General features: G+C 37.0%; 1 protein-coding gene across 1 annotated transcript in view; it reads right to left on the minus strand.

The window, feature by feature from the left end:
• The window catches only part of LOC112050169 (nose resistant to fluoxetine protein 6), an 80112-nt gene that overhangs the window by 16554 nt on the left and 45252 nt on the right, over positions 1 to 18306 (minus strand). Inside the window, exon 3 of the mRNA XM_052891641.1 lies at positions 810 to 991. Within this exon, the coding sequence (XP_052747601.1) occupies positions 810 to 991 (182 nt within the window). The remainder of the gene's footprint in view (positions 1 to 809; positions 992 to 18306) is intronic.

Below are 18306 nucleotides of genomic sequence, written 5' to 3' on the forward strand. Positions count from 1 at the left end.
TAGCTTATTCCCAAAAATTACCTATATCTGTGTCTTTTAACTAAATCAGTTTTTGCGTGCGTATAACAAATAAGATATTAAATACCACGTGTCTCAAACGGTCAAGGAAAAACATTATTCTTGATGTTTTGACTCTCCAGTACCTACCTACGTACGTGTTGAAGAATTTTCAAATAAACTTTAATCCTGTATAGCTTATGGGTGAAATCTATAATTTTTGAAATGCTGATAGATTATTTCCTGGAATAACATGCTGTAATTATATGCTACTTTTAACCCGGAAATATCTATGATTCCCTCAGAATTAAATAAAAAACAGAATTTCATACAAACGCGCAGGTGCTGCTCTAATTATTACCCGACTACGGCTAAGGGTAATGATTTTGGTTTATGTATGTATGTTCCACCGTAACGCCTAAACTACTGAACCGATTTTAATGAATTAGGTGTCAAAAAAGGTGGTTCTGGCGTAATCACATTAGATCGTATACAGTCGGTGCGAGCACTCCACCGTGACCCATTTTTGTTCCTCTGCATTTTATTTCAATCGGAAATATTTTCTAGTTTCGTTCTTTTTAGGCCCCTTTTTTTCGTAGTCGGGTTATAGTCTCTTTGCTGCAATGAATAACACTTTCTAGCGTATTCACATTAAACCGTATACAGTCGGTGCGACCACGGCTCTACCGTGACCATTTTTGTTCCTATGTTTATTTCTCTATTTCGATCTGAAATATTTTCTTGTTTTGTTCTTTTTAGACCCCTGTTTCACGTAGTCGGGTTATAGTTTTTTTTAATATTTATGTTCTTACCATTGGTATATGATCTCCATCGACGGTCAAGTTGATCTTAGCTACGTAGAAAGTGGTGGGGAAGGGGGGCGTCTGCGCATAGTACTGCTTCAGTTGGAGATCGCGGCACGCGTTCAAAGAGCCCAGCCAGTACTCATTGCCAAACAGAATGTTGGGGCTGTATTGACCAGATGCGTCGTATACTGAAATGGAGAAATTATTGTGAACATTAGATTTATATGACTTTATGAAAAATCTACTAATTAATAATCTTAATTTAAGTATATATGAATATACACTAGCTATAGCGCCCAGCTTAGCTTGCGTGTAAATTTTTTTTGATCGGGAATATTATAAAATCTACCTGGATGTAAGGTGACCTATATTCTTTGTAGACCAAAATGTACACAGCGCCATAAGCATGATGTTGATGATGATTGACGGCCTCCGTGGCGCAGTGGTATGCGCGGTGGATTTACAAAACGGAGGTCCTGGGTTCGATCCCCGGCTGGGCAGATTGAGATTTTCTTAATTGGTCCAAGTCTGGCTGGTGGGAGGCTTCGGCCGTGGCTAGTTAACACCCTACCGGCAAAGACGTACCGCCAAGCGATTTAGCGTTCCGGTACGATCCCGTGTAAAAACCGAAAGGGGTGTGGATTTTCTCCTTACAAGTTTGCCCGCTTCCATCTAAGACTTCATCATCACTTACCATCAGGTGAGATTGTAGTCAAGGGCTAACTTGTAAACAATAAAAAAAAAATGATGATCATAAACTTATTTCGTGGTTGTTCATTATGAATATTATTTAACCGTCGTGACCACGATCCTTGCAACTGGGTCAAAATATCGACATTAAAAATATCGTCGTTTTATCGTGGAATGGACCCGTTTAAATTATATTCATAATGATGAAGATCAGTTAAAAAGTAAAAAAAAAAGCTTGACAGAAGACACATTTATAAATACAAAAAGAAGTAGAATAATTAGTATGGACAGGGACACGAAACTCTAAACAACTCAACGGTTCAGAGGCAGTAGGTACACAAATTCGAAACAACTCTGGTTCAATTCCCACACTTTTCAAATAATTGCAGGGGAAAGAGAATATATAATAGTAATTATAAGTAGATAATATGGCTAGTAATTTTTTTTCATCAAGCAATTTTGATACATATGCCTAGTCCTTGAGACACATTTTCCATAATTTTTTAAAGGTTAAGGTTTACTTAACCTATAAAATGTATTCCGAATTTACATTACCATTTTGAAAAATACTACAATTAATAATAAAAATAATTCAGGACCTGATGAATTTATAGCAAGCAACGATCAAACAACAAAGTAAATGCATGTTTAATTTGGGAACATGTTAAAATGTCACTTTGTAAACGAATACATACAGAATGAAATATTCAAACACACTATCGGATCGGTGTAAGCAAACAGTTCTGGGTACTGCGTAAAAATTTTGGGCATTTTCAGCGACTTTCTGATCTGTACTCCCATTCCATGAACTACGAGTAAAAGCGGGCAAAAATATATGATCCCAGTAGTAAACCGAGAACGTGAGAGTTTAGTTATACAAGTAAAGAACGTTTTGAATTTACTATCCTATAAAGCGGTTTAGTTAGCAAGAACAGACGATTGCATTGCTCTAAATAATAGAAACATTTGCTATTTATTATTTACTTAATCGATTATATTGAAGTACAATTTTCTGTATGAGCTCTGGGCCTGTAGCCAAGTGACACGTCGATTCTCTTTCTACAATCGCAAATGTATGGAAATGACATTCGTTATCGACATCGGTTCAAAATCAAGTTAAGGATCTGATCTGGTATTTATACATATGTTTGGTCCTACGAGTATACCGTCTCCTACTTTGTTTTATGTACAGAGGCATCACACAATATTGAATGACTGAGAGTAACATTAATCAGATGATTTACGTTACTCTAGTCATTCAATTATTGTTAACTAGCGGACGCCCGCGACTTCGTCCACGTGGAATTCAGTTATTCACAAATCCCGTGGGAACCATGGATTTTTCCGGGATGAAAAGTAGCCTATGTATTAGTCTAGAGTAAAGTCTATTTCCATTCCAAATTTCAGCCAAATCGCTGGTGCAGTAGCGGCGTGAAAGAGTTACAAACATACAAACAAACAAACATCCATACAAACTTTCGTGTTTATAATATTAGTAGAATATGATTAAAAATCACAATAGAATTAAGTAGACAACAATCTAATGATAAAAAATAAACGTAAACCTATAGTGTTTTTAAACAAAGTATTTACTTTCTAAAAATTATTTAATTTTTACATACAATAAATAAACATTTCAGAAAACTACAAAGAGTTACATCTTAAAGTCATAATCATGGTTATCGTAAATAAACCTCCAACCATTAGTACACAACAGATTAAAATGATTAATCTCCAGTATTGCCTTTTACTTTTCTACATATTGTAGTAAATTGTAGAGTAAACGAGGTGTTTTAAGCGCGAACACTGTTAAAGGTAATAAAATCTCGATTAAGCCTGCACATTATCATAAAATAAAACGGACCATAAATACCCCAACCATTCTTACATTGTGTAGCGTTACATTACGTTGGTTATTGTATTTAATTAGCATGTGATGATTTAAGTATTTTAATTCCGTGATGATTCTCATATAGATGCTGTTAACAAGTGTATGTAGATAAACATTACCGTAATTGTAGTGTGTAATGCTATATGAGATTCTTGGTTTCACTTTGTTATCTGATGACGTTAGATGAACAGATGTAGCATACTCTCTCTTAAGCCGGATTTATATTTGTCTGACGTGTCATGTCGTGACAGAATCGGTATCATTTTGTATGGTAACGTTTACATTTTTTTTTTATTCTTTACAAGATACCCCTTGACTACAATATCACCTGATGGTAAGATGCAGTCTAAGATGGAAACGGGCTAACTTGTTAGGATTGGATAGGAACTTGTTTTATTCTCTACAAGATGGTCCTTGACCACAATCTCACCTGATGGTAAGTGACGATGTGACTATGATGGAAGCGGGCTAACTTGTTAGGAGTATGTAGTATATATATACAGGGATCGAACCCAGGACCTCCGTTTTGTATGCCACTGCGTCACGGAGGTCATTTCCGAAAAAGAAATAGTTCCTGGTTTTCCCGAAAAAGATACTATTTCGGTCTTAATATAGGTACCTACTTGGATATTTTATATTATGCGTTAAAGCGATTAATCAAGTGCCAATCTCAATGATTTATTACCTTTATCTATGCCTATTCATAAGGTCGGTTGAAATACTACATCGCTGTATATCGCATTACGACTAATGAGTATTTACTTACTTAGCTATTCAATATGACTGACTATAAGACTGAATATAAAATCAACTGCGCCACGAGAGAAAACTGTAATGGGTTTTGTAATAATTTAAAATTCACAATGGCGATAATTTATGACAGGGTATGAATATATAATAATCCATATTTTATTTAATTTTCTGTGTTCGTTGCACAAGAAATATTCATGTATTTTAATTATTTATTTGAGTTGCTTCTCTATATAAATATCACAAATATCTGTGCTAAAAATATCACACGCAATACGTTTTAAAGGAGTCGAATAACAATAAGTAAGAAAGAGATTATAAAATGAAAATTTGTGTTAAAATATATTGTTAAGTTTAGTTATGTACCTCGACAGCATAATTTATTAATTAGGGAGCAGAATACCGACTCATTTACAGCAGAAGCTCCATTATTAATAGCACCTATATAGAATGTCGCGCTCAGAGTTTAATAAAATTTGCCTCGTCTTTAATATTTCACTGAGATTCACGAGGTTATGAGAGGCGCGCTGGAAACACTGATTACCGTAATATCTGCAATATTACCTAACACGTCATATTCATTACCAGTTTCATAAAGTATAACACCCCCATAAATTTCCATTTTAAATTATTTTTCGTTCTAAATGAGCGTTTATTTATTTGCCAAAAGAAAACAGTGTCAGACGAGAAACGAGAAAAATGTGGCCGAGCGAATATTTAGGTACCGTGTATTTGCACAGAGATTTTTCCTGTGGAAAAGGCGAGCGGGAGGTAGGTTACTGGGCGGGTGTCTATGTAACCGTAGGTAGCTTATATTTTACGTTGGCGGTCCATTTCTGTAGGCAGCAGGCAGTATAACGAGTAAAAGTTGATAGTACGCTTTAAGCTCTATTAGGTCCATGGTTCTTATGACACAAAAAAAATCTGGTAGAGTGGGCGTCGGTAAGAAAATTGAAAATATAGATCAGAAAAAAATATGCAAAAATTTATCTATATACTCGTATATTGAAGCTGTCTACTACATGCTAGTCTGTTAGAAAAATTAAGAATTTTAAATAGTTTAAAAGACCAAAAAAACACGCCTTTAGCGCGCACTAAAAACTACAAATATTGGATTTAAGTCACGTGACTATTTTTTTACGGATTTCTGACAGCAAACCCTTTATTTGATATCCATATCATGGGGGTGAATTTCAAACAGCCAATCCGCCATCTTGGGGAGGCCGCCATATTGGATTTGTAATGACGTTTCTTAGCTAGTCATGTATTGTCATCAGAGGTATGTAAAATTTTATCCTAATCGAAGACCGGGAAGTGGGTCAAATTCAGATTCCAAGATTTGATTTTCTTACATACAAGTGAAGCTAATATATGCGTGTTAAAATTGTATTGTATGTATCAAATAATTACATGTTTAGTATTAATTAAGTTGTTATATAGAAATTGCAGGTTAATATTATTTCTATACATTGTCAAATACCTATAAAAATGTATTTGAACTGTGGTGAAATTGCTAAAGACAAACCCGACCCTTTCCTTTAAAATAAAAGTAAAACACTTTGTATTTGTTTTTGCGAGCAAACTTTTCGTTGATTGCTTTTACCATCCTGCAAACTAAACTATACGGGTAAAATTGATTGTTTCTGACAGCTGGTTTAGTTTCCTTATGATTTGTTTATAGCATTGATTCCCAAAGTGGTCCAAGTGGATCACCAGAGGTCTACAGAAGACTCGGCGGGGGTCTACGTTGATGTGATATAAAAATGGGGGTTCACGTAATGTAAGTCCACGAAAAATTATCTGGTTTCATGCCAAATGAGGAGTTTGAAATAAAATAATGGGGAATTGATTCCATCCTTGTGCTGTGACTAGATATCAAATATTAAAGTTGGCTGAAATTACTTTTTGCCTGGACAATTTTACTTTTTGCCACAGCATAATCAATTAATTAATTAACTAAGCAGATAATCAATTCTCACTTTTTATTTTTAAACTGTTATTTTGTGGTGGCTGTTGATTCAGCTAATCAATTTTTTGTCGAGTTTTGGATATAAATTTGGCAGGGAGTCCACCCGAACCAGTTAAATTAGAAAGGTGGTCTATGAGAAAAAAAAGTTTAAGAACCTCTGGTTTAGAGTTTTAGACCTTCGGACAGAGAAACAATAGGTACAAAAAATTGGAATTTAAATATATGATTACTACAGGTAAGTATACCAAACACATTCCTGTACATGTATTTGTCTATCGTGATATACCTATTCAATAATACCAACAAAAACATAAATAAAACATTTAAAGGGACTCATGGTTAAGTTATAATTCAGTTGGTACAGATAAATGTTTTCGCCTAAAAAGGTGAAAATAAATCTTTCACCTAATTTCTCAAGATACACCTACTTTTATTAAGGCTTCTAAGAGACCAGGTACCTACTTTGGGTTTTATCTGTGTAGTTTGGCAAGACTTTCGTTCTAGAATATTATAGTTCTTAGGTTTATTAAAAACACCCATTTTAATATTTCTTTAAGTGTTTAAGAGCTAAATTATAGAATGCCCTTTCAGCCTCTGTTATTTATAATTTAAAACACCTTTTTAGGAAACTTTTAAAGGCGAGCACACCCCATCCTTGACCGTGTCATTATTTTCCATCCTTGTAGTCAAGTACATGCACATTTACCGCAAAAAATAAAAAAGGAGTTTTTTCCTTTTTATTTTTTTCATTTAATTTATATTAATTGTAATTATTACATTGTTAAAACAAGCAAAACACATTTATGTTTGTTTGTTTCACTGTTTATTACCGGCTCCTCTCGAGTATTTACAAATAGTTAAACATTCAAACATTATATTTCAAAGGTGCTTTTAAAACTAAGCGTAACTTAATATTTAATTTTTAAATCGGCAGACGCTTTGTATTTGTCTTGTATTAGTGGAAAATATTCAGGAAAAAGTTCTGAAAAATAGATTCGAGTAGGTAGGTAAGGAGAGCCGTGATATGACCTCTTCCTCCGATTCCGGAAGGTGTGGTATCGAATCCTATCCGGGGCATGCACCTCCAACTTTTCAGTTGTGTGCATTTTAAGAAATTAAATATCATGTGTCTCAAACTGTGAAGGAAAAACATCGTGAGGAAACCTGCATACCAGAGAATTTTCTTAATTTTCTACGTGTGTGAAGTCTGTCAATCCGCATTGGGCCAGCGTGGCCTAACCCATCTTATTCTGAGAGGAGACTCAGGCTCAGCAGTAAGCCGAATATGGGTTGATAATCTCTCTCTCTAATCTCTCGCTCGCTCGCGCAACCGTTCATACGTGCTCCGTGTTATTATCGATTTAAAAATAGTAAAATGGACGATAGCAGTGCAAGTGATATTAAAAAGATATTGCATGGTTTATTGCTACCCATGGAACTTAAAATCAATTCTTTGGTGGACATGGTTCGATCTCTGGAAGCCAAAGTTGATTCATTGTTACTTCAAGAAGATAAACAAAATCAGCTGTTAACGGTACCAGATAAAACTTCAGCACCGGGTAGTTCGAAAATTGTTCATCATCGTCAAAAGAGTAAGAGTGAGACGGTAGAACCCGAGTTGCGGCCCGCCGAACAGGAGCAAGTGAGCGCACCGAGGACACGCAGGCGCGCGCGCGCTATTGCAATCGCACCGGCCGAGAATCAACGAGGCAATACGATAGCGGACGACAACGTCGCTTCGAAGCCGGTATCCCCGCCGCCTGTGACGTACGCGGTAATCGCCGCTCGCGATGACAACCCCGTGACTGCCACTAATGCATCGCTGAGCCAACAAACGAATGCCGAAGCATGTGTCAAGCAAAACGAGCAATGGATAACGGTAACAAGGCGTCAACAGAAACGGCCAGTTGTTACTGGGACTGGTGAATTTGATGAAACATTAACGGCAGTTGAAAATACTAGAATGATTCATTTGTGGTCCTTAGGCACGGAAATGACTACAGAAAACGTTCAAACCTATATGAATAAGAGGAGAAAATGTCAGAGCCCTTATAACGTCGAAAAGTTAAACCTAAAACACAACAATTACGCATCGTTTGTAGTGACTGTTCCGGAGAGTAGTTTTTCGTATTTCATGTCGTCAGAAAACTGGCCGCCGAATACTCGCTTGAATGAGTGGTTTCGTAAGCGACGTTCCCCTAATTAATCAGAATAGGCAGACTATAACTACTCGTAACAAATCTAATAAAATTTTAGTGTACTATCAAAATGTACGAGGCCTACGCACAAAATTACATACCGTTGTATCAGAGGTATCGGCGTCTCAGGCTGAAGTATTTCTCTTATCGGAGACTTGGTTAACATCCGGAATCGGAGACGCCGAAGTTGTCCCCGTGGGATACAGCATCATTAGAGCAGACAGACCAGGCTCGAGGCGAGGAGGAGGTGTCGCAATAATTGCTTCCACAAAATACCAGCTTCGATCGATACAACTGAGTAATTCTTTAGAAACGTCGGGTTGTGAAGTAGTGTGTGGGGGTCTATACTATCAAAATCATTTAATATGTACACTATTTTGTGTCTACGTTCCGCCTAACACAGGTGAAATATCATATTCGTTAGTTTTTAATTGTATTGAGTCTCTTTGTGCAAAATATGATCAAATATTAGTGAGCGGAGATTTTAACCTAAACTCGGCTTGTTTTAATACATTAACGAATTATGAGTATCTGTTGGAGTTCTGTGAAATGAGGCAATTAAATTTTATTCGTAACAGTCAGGGCAGCACTCTAGACCTGGTCCTGGCCAGTGCATCGTTGGGTATTGTCACCGTGCAGCGAGCGGTTGACGCGCTGGTTTCGCCTGATGCCTACCATCCACCACTTGAGGTATGTATTGAACGCGATACGTCCTGTATGGAACAAAATCTTTCTATATCTAATTCTAGTACTGAATGGGATTTTCGCAAGGCAAACTATCACGCGCTTTATGAAAGTTTTAATAGCATCGAATGGCAGTCCCTCCTTTGCATAGAAGATCCGGATGAAGCCGTATTAGTATTCTATACTATAATTAATGAATGTTTTGATAACTGGGTACCCAGAAAACAGCGTATGGCGATGCCACCTCGATACTCTTACCCTGTGTGGTACTCGCCCGTCACTAAGCGCCACATAAAATTTAAAGCGCACTTTCATCGTCTTTATAAAAAAACGTCTTTGATTAAATACCGTATAAAGTTTTCGTACTACAGAGCACTTGTTAAGTTGAATATCAGAGCCGATTTTCGTCTTCACAAGATTAGGATGGAAAGTGACATAAAACGTGACTCTTCAAGTTTTTGGAACTATATTGGAACAAAACGAAAGAAAATTAAACGTTTAAATCTTTTGAATAACGGCCAAATAGTTCCGGATGAGGAGGGTGCGCAGATGCTGGCTGATTATTTTAACTCTGTCTACTCCGTTCTCCCACCGAAATTGGATGTCCAAGAAGCAATGGCGTTGTCAAACGGGAGCAGTAACACAGTCCTTATCGATACAATTAGCTTTAAAGATGTTGAGCAAGCTTTAAGAGATCTGAAGCCAAAGAAATCGGTAGGACCAGATGGTATTCCACCTTTTGTTGTAAAAGATTGTCGTTTAATATTTGTTAAGCCGTTACTACATATTTTTAATACTTGCCTTAGGAATTGTAGGTATCCTCAGGTGTGGAAGATGTCGCGAGTTGTTCCGATTCGTAAGAGCGGTTCCGGGTCAGAGGTCAGCAACTTCAGGCCGGTAGCTGTACTGTCAGTGTTTGGCAAGTTGTTCGAACACATCATACATAGGTATATAAGCCGTCAAGTTGAAAGTCAACTTTCAAACGCACAGCATGGCTTCAGGATCGGACGTTCTACTGCCAGTAACCTATTAACTTTCCATGCATATGCTACTGCGGTTTTGGACGGTGGATGTCAAGTTGATGCAGCGTATTTTGACTTTCGGAAGGCGTTTGATACCGTAGATAATGACATCCTTCTTCGTAAATTTGCGAGAATCGGATTTACTCCTACGTTGCTGAAATTCTTCTCCGACTACCTCCGTAACCGGAGCCAGTACGTTCACTTCAACGGGTACGTTTCGAACCCATATCACACGTTTTCCGGAATAAGCCAGGGCTCGAACCTAGGTCCTCTAGAATTTACTATATTCATTAACGACTTGCCTGATGTTGTTAGTTCAGCTCACTGTCTGTTGTTTGCTGATGACTTGAAATTGTTCTTACGAACCGGGACATTGGTGGACTGCGACCTTTTACAGAGAGACATTCAAAATGTCGCTGAGTGGAGTGACCGTAATCGGCTGATGTTTAATGAAACTAAGTGTTCTGTAGTAACGTTTACGAGATCGCTCAGACCTTATGAATACCACTATAGATTGGGAGACGTGGTATTGGAACGACAATCTATCGTGAAGGATTTAGGGGTATTGATGTGTTCCGATCTAAGTTTTGTTGACCATATAAGGACTATCACGACTAAAGCCTACAAAACCCTCGGTTTTGTATTAAGACAATCGAGAGATCTTGAAAGTGTCGCAGCGATTAAAGTACTTTACAATAGCTTTGTGAGAAGTATATTAGAAAGTAACTCAGTTATCTGGAGTCCACATGAAGTTAAATATAAACTCATGTTGGAGAAACTTCAAAAAAAATTTCTAAGGTGGCTGTACCGCAAACAGTACGGTTATTATGTTGGCTATCCTTACGTATATCCCACTTTGTTTTTACAAGGTATGCTGGGGTATGATTCACTAGAGGTGAGACGTAGCGTAGCTCTAGCGGATTACTTCTTCCGACTGATTAGGGGGGAATTGTCTAACCCTTCAGTGCTAGAGTTAGTTCCGTTCCACATACCCAATATACAAAAAAGGGCACGCAAAATGAAGCTATTTACTATTCCAACATGTAGGTTGGTGCAAACCCGCGAGTCACCTCTTGTTCGCGCGTTGGCTTTGCTAAGCGGAGTATTGGAGTGGAATCCGGGCTTAGATTTGTTTTTCTCCTCGCCTGCTGAATTTCACAGGACTTTTAGCAGATACGTACAAGTAATGCAGTAATTATAGATAGTTTATATAAACACATTAGGTTAAGCCTGTAATGTTTATATATGACATATGTGTATAAAATAAATAAAATAAATAAAAATAAATAAATAATGATGATGAATGACGAGGTAGGTAAATAGGAACGTACCACGTTTAACTTTCATATCGAAAAAGATTCTTCATAAATACTAAAACTAATGGAAAAAGCTACAGGAAAAGGCGGTTAAGGTAGACACTATGTCACGTCCGCTGGGTATAGAGTCTCCTTTACAATGTATTCAGAGTAACATATTCGCATATATCATTTATATGATACAAGAGAGTAACGCGGCACATATTTTATACACCCTTGTCAATGTCGGGCCGATAAGTGCTGTTGGTAAAATCGTGGCTTTTTGAAAACTTCGTGTTGTGTTTGAGAATTTGTCGACAATATTTATTAACTGCAGCTTGACCATTTATCACTGACGGTCCCTTATCATCCCCTTATCACGAAACTACGCGTAGAAAATACAGTAACATTCAGTTTATTTGCGTACATACCTTCTGTGACACAATTTATGACCATTTTTTAGGGTTCCGAACGTACACTACGTACAATAATCTTTTTAACAAAAAAAATCAACCTACTTCAAAGATGCATTATATTCCAAACAGCGAGAAATGTCATCGTGCCTTATTGATCGGTTTAAAGGCGGCGCTATGCCAAACAGGCTCTTAAAGTTTACTTTGTTTTTTGGCACCGCCTTGAAACACCACAGTATGGGCAATTTCGTTCACATATTTCAGTTACTTTGATTTTAATAAAAATGTACTGCAGCGATGTTCGTGAAAATAAATAGGACCAATCTGAAATATTCTAATTAAATACTCTTACAAACAAAAACAAAAGAATTTTCATTGGTTATAAAAGACGAAGTTATGAGGAAACAAACATGAAAAAAATACGAGTTAAATTGAAAATCTCCTACATTTTTGAGGTCGGTTAAAACAGAACCTTTTAACACACAAACGTTTTCAGTATGTTTATTATCAGGTAGGTATGTGTTCCTTCATGTTTCTGTTGAATAATAAAACATCCATATATGCGGACAAAGAACCTCTCCTTTTAAAAGGTCTTTAATAATTTCGATAACTGATTCGTTATTCGTTAGGTTTAAAAAGATTAAAAACTATAAAAGTTGGAAATAATGAAAGATTGTAAAAATCGGTCCCGCCGTTCTTTTGTTATAATTGTGATTTAAGATCTAGAATTCTGAAGAAGAAGTACAGAAAATTCGCTTGTTTGAGAAAACATTAACAAAACTACATCTTTATATGAATTAACAATAGTTTTGCTTCAATTTGGTTAACAAGATGTTATCAAGTGATTCTGTTGTACAGGTTCAGTGTATTCGACTTTGTAAATTGTTTTTGTAATTGTTTGTAGATATTAATAAATCGGTCAAGTGCTAGTCGGAGTCGCGCATGAGGGGTTCCGCACCGTTATCTATAAAAACAGCAAAAAAAATAAGTACTTATGGAAGCCCTCTTTTAAATTATTTTATTTTTTAGTATTTGTTGTTAAAGCGGCAACAGAATTACATCATCTGTGAAATTTTCAACTATCAAATTATCACGATTCACGAGATACAGGCTGGTGAGAAATGGACAGATAGCGAAGTCTTAGCTCCCATTCGCACGAGAGTTTAAATAGGACACATTCCTAAGTATATGTCCAAAAGCGTTAGCTTTTAGCGATGTCTGTTGTGGTCCAAACGCTGTCGTGTAAACATATAGGTACTTGGGAATGCATTTGTTGTATTTGAACGCTTTTTAACGTCCGTTAAAAAAGCTCTTGTTCGAATGGGGGCTTAGTATTAGGGTCCCGTTTAACTTTGGATACAGAACCTTAAAAGCGCTGATTGCAGCACATCTCGTAATGCAATTACCATAGCAGCCGTGCAGCGTGCATGCACTTGAGGTCGAAGTTTTGTAATATCCTAATTGACGTCGCTCAGAGCGTAAAGCGCCGTTTTCAGTCATGGCCGGTCGACGTTCTACTTCACGGTCAAATTTTTTATCTATGACTTTCATAAGCAAAAATGTTGGTTGCGTTTATTTGACTTTTTCGAACGGTTGACGGATTCTGAGGTTATTTATTTAGTTATTTATGTTATAGTTGCCCTGCTAATATTATTTTACTATTAGGTACTTGTGTTGGTATGTTTGTACTATACCCACCCATTTGAAATTTATCACATGCATTATAGCATGAAGAAATTAACCTCACTCTGTCGATCTATATTTTCACTCTTATCTCTAAAGTACTACATGGTTGTAAGGTTTTACAGGTTGTTTAAACTAAGCAAAGTATGAGCAATAAATTTGTCAAGTCAATTGTTATAAATTATGTATTTTAGAAACCAACAACGCCGATTCCCACCAGGTTACCTTTTAAATTAAAATTAAAATCCATACATAAATGTTCATTATTGTAATGATGTCTATGTATGGATGTATGAGAAACCGGACTTTGTATAAAGCGGTGTGAATTTCCTTTTCTTAGGTCTTACCTTTGTCAAAAATCCATCCTTCGCCACTGCTAACTACTATATTGCGTGTAGGTGTACGCTGAGTAAATTGACAAAGGGATCCTAACTAGCTCAGTAATCAAATCATTATTAAACAATGCCATTATCCCGCTAAATTTAACATTCAATCCACAAACAGTGTTACATGTTGCGTTAAATTGGATTTAGACAGATATAGTTAAAATTAATAGTAGCGGACGCCCGTGACTTTGTCCGAGTGAAATTATTATGACGGACGATTTGAAGGTGCAGTGGTATGCGCTGTGGATTAACTAGACGGAGGTCCTGCGTTCGATACCCAGCTGGGCCGATTGAGGTTTTCGTAATTGGTTCAGGTCTCGGCTGTTGGGAGGCTTCAGGCCTTCAGCCATGGCTAGTTACCACTCTACCTGCAAAGGCGTACCGCCAAGCGATTTAGCGTTCCGATATGATCATAACCATTAACAGCCGATGGATGTCCACTGCTAGATATAGGCCTCTTGCATGGACTTCCAAACCAAACGGTCTCGAGCCGCCAGCATCCAGCGGCTTCCTGCAACCCGTTTGATGTCCTCGGTCCACCTAGTGGTACGATGTCGTGCAGAAACTGAAAGGAATGGTGGATTTTCCATCCTTCTCCTAACAAGTTAGCTCGCTTCCATCTTAGATTGCATCATCATTTACCATCAGGTGAAATTGTAATTAAGGGATATCTTGTAAAGAATAAAAAAAACAAGTTTTTCACAAATCCCGCAGAAACTATGAAACAGCGATTAATAGGGTCTCAATTATTGGCCCCCTTTAAGGCCTCTGATTTTAGAGCCTTTACGGTCTACATCTACACTTATCACGTCTATACTAAGATTTTTTTGTGTTGTGTTTAATATATATTTTTTAATTTAATTAACACAGTAATTAATTACAAAATATAACAGTTATGCATTCTGTTTTACCGTTGTAGGAAGTTATGACATACCTACTTTACATTTCAATAAACAAGACACATTCCGGTGTTTTAATTAATTAATCATTTAAACACGTTGCATAAATGTTTTACACTAATTAATAATGAGAGACACAAAAATTGTTGAAGTAAATTCAAACACGTGTGTGTGCTCGTATGAGTAAGTAAAGTAAGGAATGAATCGCTCACTTTCACGGATTACTTATGAAATTCGCGATTTACATTATGTGGTTGGTTTGCGCAAGAACCGGCTAGCAGAGACGCCGGGGTTACGTCACGTAGGGCTGTCCATTTTACAAATATTGGAAAATATGATATGAGTGTGACAGGAAAAAAGTATTTGATTATTGATTGAGTAATTATTGATTATCATTTAAACTATTGTGAGTGTTATTCATATTAATTGATTATGAAACATGGGTAAACCTCATCTGATATATTTAAGATCGGAGTATGCCCGACTAGTTTCAAACCCATACGGGGCTTTAGTTGTGATATGGTTCTTGCAACGCGACACGATCTAAACTGAGTTGAGTGGTGGGGAGTTAAGGTTCTGTTACACTTGGTTTTCTTACAAGAAGACGAGTCTAATGGAGATGACATTAATGAACCATCCAAGAGTGTAACGGAACCTTCACTCCCCAACACTCAACCCCTCTCCCAAAGCGCAATGGCGCGCGATTCGGAACCTTTGGAAGCCGCTGGCATCGCGCACTGGGAGATGGGTTAAGTGGTGGGGAATGAAGGTTCCGTTACACTTGGTTTGCTTACAAGAAGACCAGTCTAATGAAGATGACATTGATGAACCGTCGGAGAGTGCAACGGAATAGTCATATGCAAAATTACAGACACACAAGGGTTAATATCTCTATATAAACCCTAGTGCGTTGTATGCTTGATTTAGAACATATTTATAATTTAACTAATCAAATTTATAGCATGATAACAAATATATTGCTCTGTTATAGACGATTCCTTTCCGGTCAACATCTCGTTTAGCTATTTTCTTGTTGTATCTCAATATCCACCTTCACTCGTTAGGAGTCTGGCTATAATAAAATTTAGATTATTTATTATAAAATTTAGAAAATTTAAATTATTTATTTCTGGATACAATAAAATTTTTACAATCTGTCTTTCCAGAGATCCAGTTTAAACGTACAAACTTCTTACATTTTTTTTAAGTTTATTTATATAGTAGGTATATGATACCACACTGGTTGGCACCCCTACGTCACACTCCACCGCTAGTACATTGCCCAACGAGTTCTTAACTACCTGTTAAGCTAAGGTACATCTCTATCAAACCTTTATTTTATTTAATCATCTTGTGCAACCGGGTTACCTATCTCGAGGAAAGTTTATTACGCTCTAAATTATAATCGCCTCACCGACTTTACAGCTCGTTACGGCACGTTATCCGTGACGATAAGGCTTTATACACTTTTATTTTTACTTATCACCATCATCATTTTTGGCCCTATAGAGCCAGACCCTCCTTATAGGTGGACAGGAACGACGTCCCAGTGTGGGTTTAACTGGTACTCAGTGGCGTAGCGTGCCTAGGAGGGGCCCAGTGTCAAAATTAGTTGGAGGGCCCAATAGACGAGCGGCGAATCTTGATGATTTACTCTACCCTACCACTCTCTCACCACAAATTATCGTTTTTTGTAACTTTTGTCATTTTTGCAATTTTGTATTTTTTTTCCCGGGAAGCAACACCAGATGAAATAATATTATAGATTACTTTTTACAAACTTTTCACACGTTAGGGGGGCCTGTAGTCCGGGGCCCCATATCGTTGATACGGCTGATACGGCGCTACCTGCTGCTAGTGTACCTAGCGGCAACCAGTATTGGAGAGGAATTAGGCTTTAGGGGGAGTTAGTCAGTGGCGATCACAATAGATCGGAAACGGCCAACGTGGTACAGGGACCTCGAGAAGACCTGCAGAAGCACTACATCAAGAACTAACTAAAATAAGTAAAATATAAAAACTTTTAGCTAACGAAGCTACGTTTTTCAGGCTTAAACAGTAATATATATATATATATATATATATATTTGCAATGGTATCTTTACCATCTTTAATTTTATACCCATATTGTTAGGGTAAAAAAACGAAATCCATCTTTTTTTTTATTTGTGGCGCTATTTATGAAATTTATACAGCCTATGTCATTACCACAGTTCTGACAAACTCAATGACACTTAAAATGCCAAAAATCGACCTACGTTTGGGCTGTAGGGCGTGCCAAAGAAATGAACATACATACATACGCTCTAAAAACATTACCTTCTTTCTGACGCAGTCGGGTAATAACAAATCAAATTACTCACATTCATCGTTCACGGTAAACGTCCGCAAAGTAATTTACTATTCAACAATTTGTTCGAGTATTTCATAAATATTTCTTATATTGAAGCTTGTACAACTCTTAGTTGCGTAGTCGACGTTCTTAATTTCTTAATTACGAGTAATATTAAGAAACGAAGATGATTTCTTATTTTTATTATGAAATCTTTAGTTCATTAAGCATTCACAAAACTACACAATATTATACTAATAAGTACAATTAAAGTGTCTGTTTTGTAATTTTAAATTAACAGCGGTTCACTAAATGCGTACAAAAGTACATAAAGTACTACTTTTTTGGCTGGTGGAAGGCTTCGGCCGTGACTACCACCCTACTGACAAAGACATACCGCCAAGCGATTTAGCGTTCCGGTACTATGTCGTGTAGAAACCGAAAGGTGTGTGGATTTTCATCCTCCTCCTAACAAGTTAGCCCGCTTTCATCTTAGACTGCATCATCACTTACCACCAGGTGAGATTGTAGTCAAGGACTAACTTGTAAAGAATAAAAAAAATTAAGCGGACAAAATGTGCAAAATTGTCTTAAGCTCATTTAATCGCTTATTAAAATCATCGAAAATTAAAATCGTCGAAAGTTATTTAAACAAACAATACCTAAATAATGTCTACAATTTGTCTAAGAGTTGTGTGTACAGGAAGTGTGTAAAAACTATATATACCTACCTAATGCAAGAAAACACAAAATTGTGCATGTGTGCGTTTAGTGGAGTAGCTAAATTTGGATCACTTTTTGCGCTGATTTTGCAGGCACATAACATATATATAGTATAAAATATCGTTGTATACCATGGTAAAGGATAAATTTTATCGCCATATTCCCAAGGATTTATTATTTATTATTCACCCGTACCATGCTACAGTAACATAAATAAGGCTAATATAACGATGTCTTTAATTTATTCCATTACAGTACTCATTGATGTAACTGTGATAGCCCAGTGGATATGACCTCTGCCTCTAATTCCGGAGGGTGTAGGTTCGAATCCGGTCCGGGGCCACCTCCAACTTTTCAGTTGTGTGCATTTTAAGAAATTAAATATCACGTGTCTCAATCGGTGAAGGAAAACATCGTGAGGAAACCTGCAAACCAGAGAATTATCTTAATTCTCTGCGTGTGTAAAGTCTGCCAATTCGCATTGGGCCAGCGTGGTGGACTATTGGCCTTACCCCCTCTCATTCTGAGAGGAAACTCGAGCTCAGCAGTGAGCCGAATATGGGTTGAT

This window comes from Bicyclus anynana, chromosome 4, assembly GCF_947172395.1.
Source record: "Bicyclus anynana chromosome 4, ilBicAnyn1.1, whole genome shotgun sequence".
Classification (NCBI taxonomy): domain Eukaryota; kingdom Metazoa; phylum Arthropoda; class Insecta; order Lepidoptera; family Nymphalidae; genus Bicyclus; species Bicyclus anynana.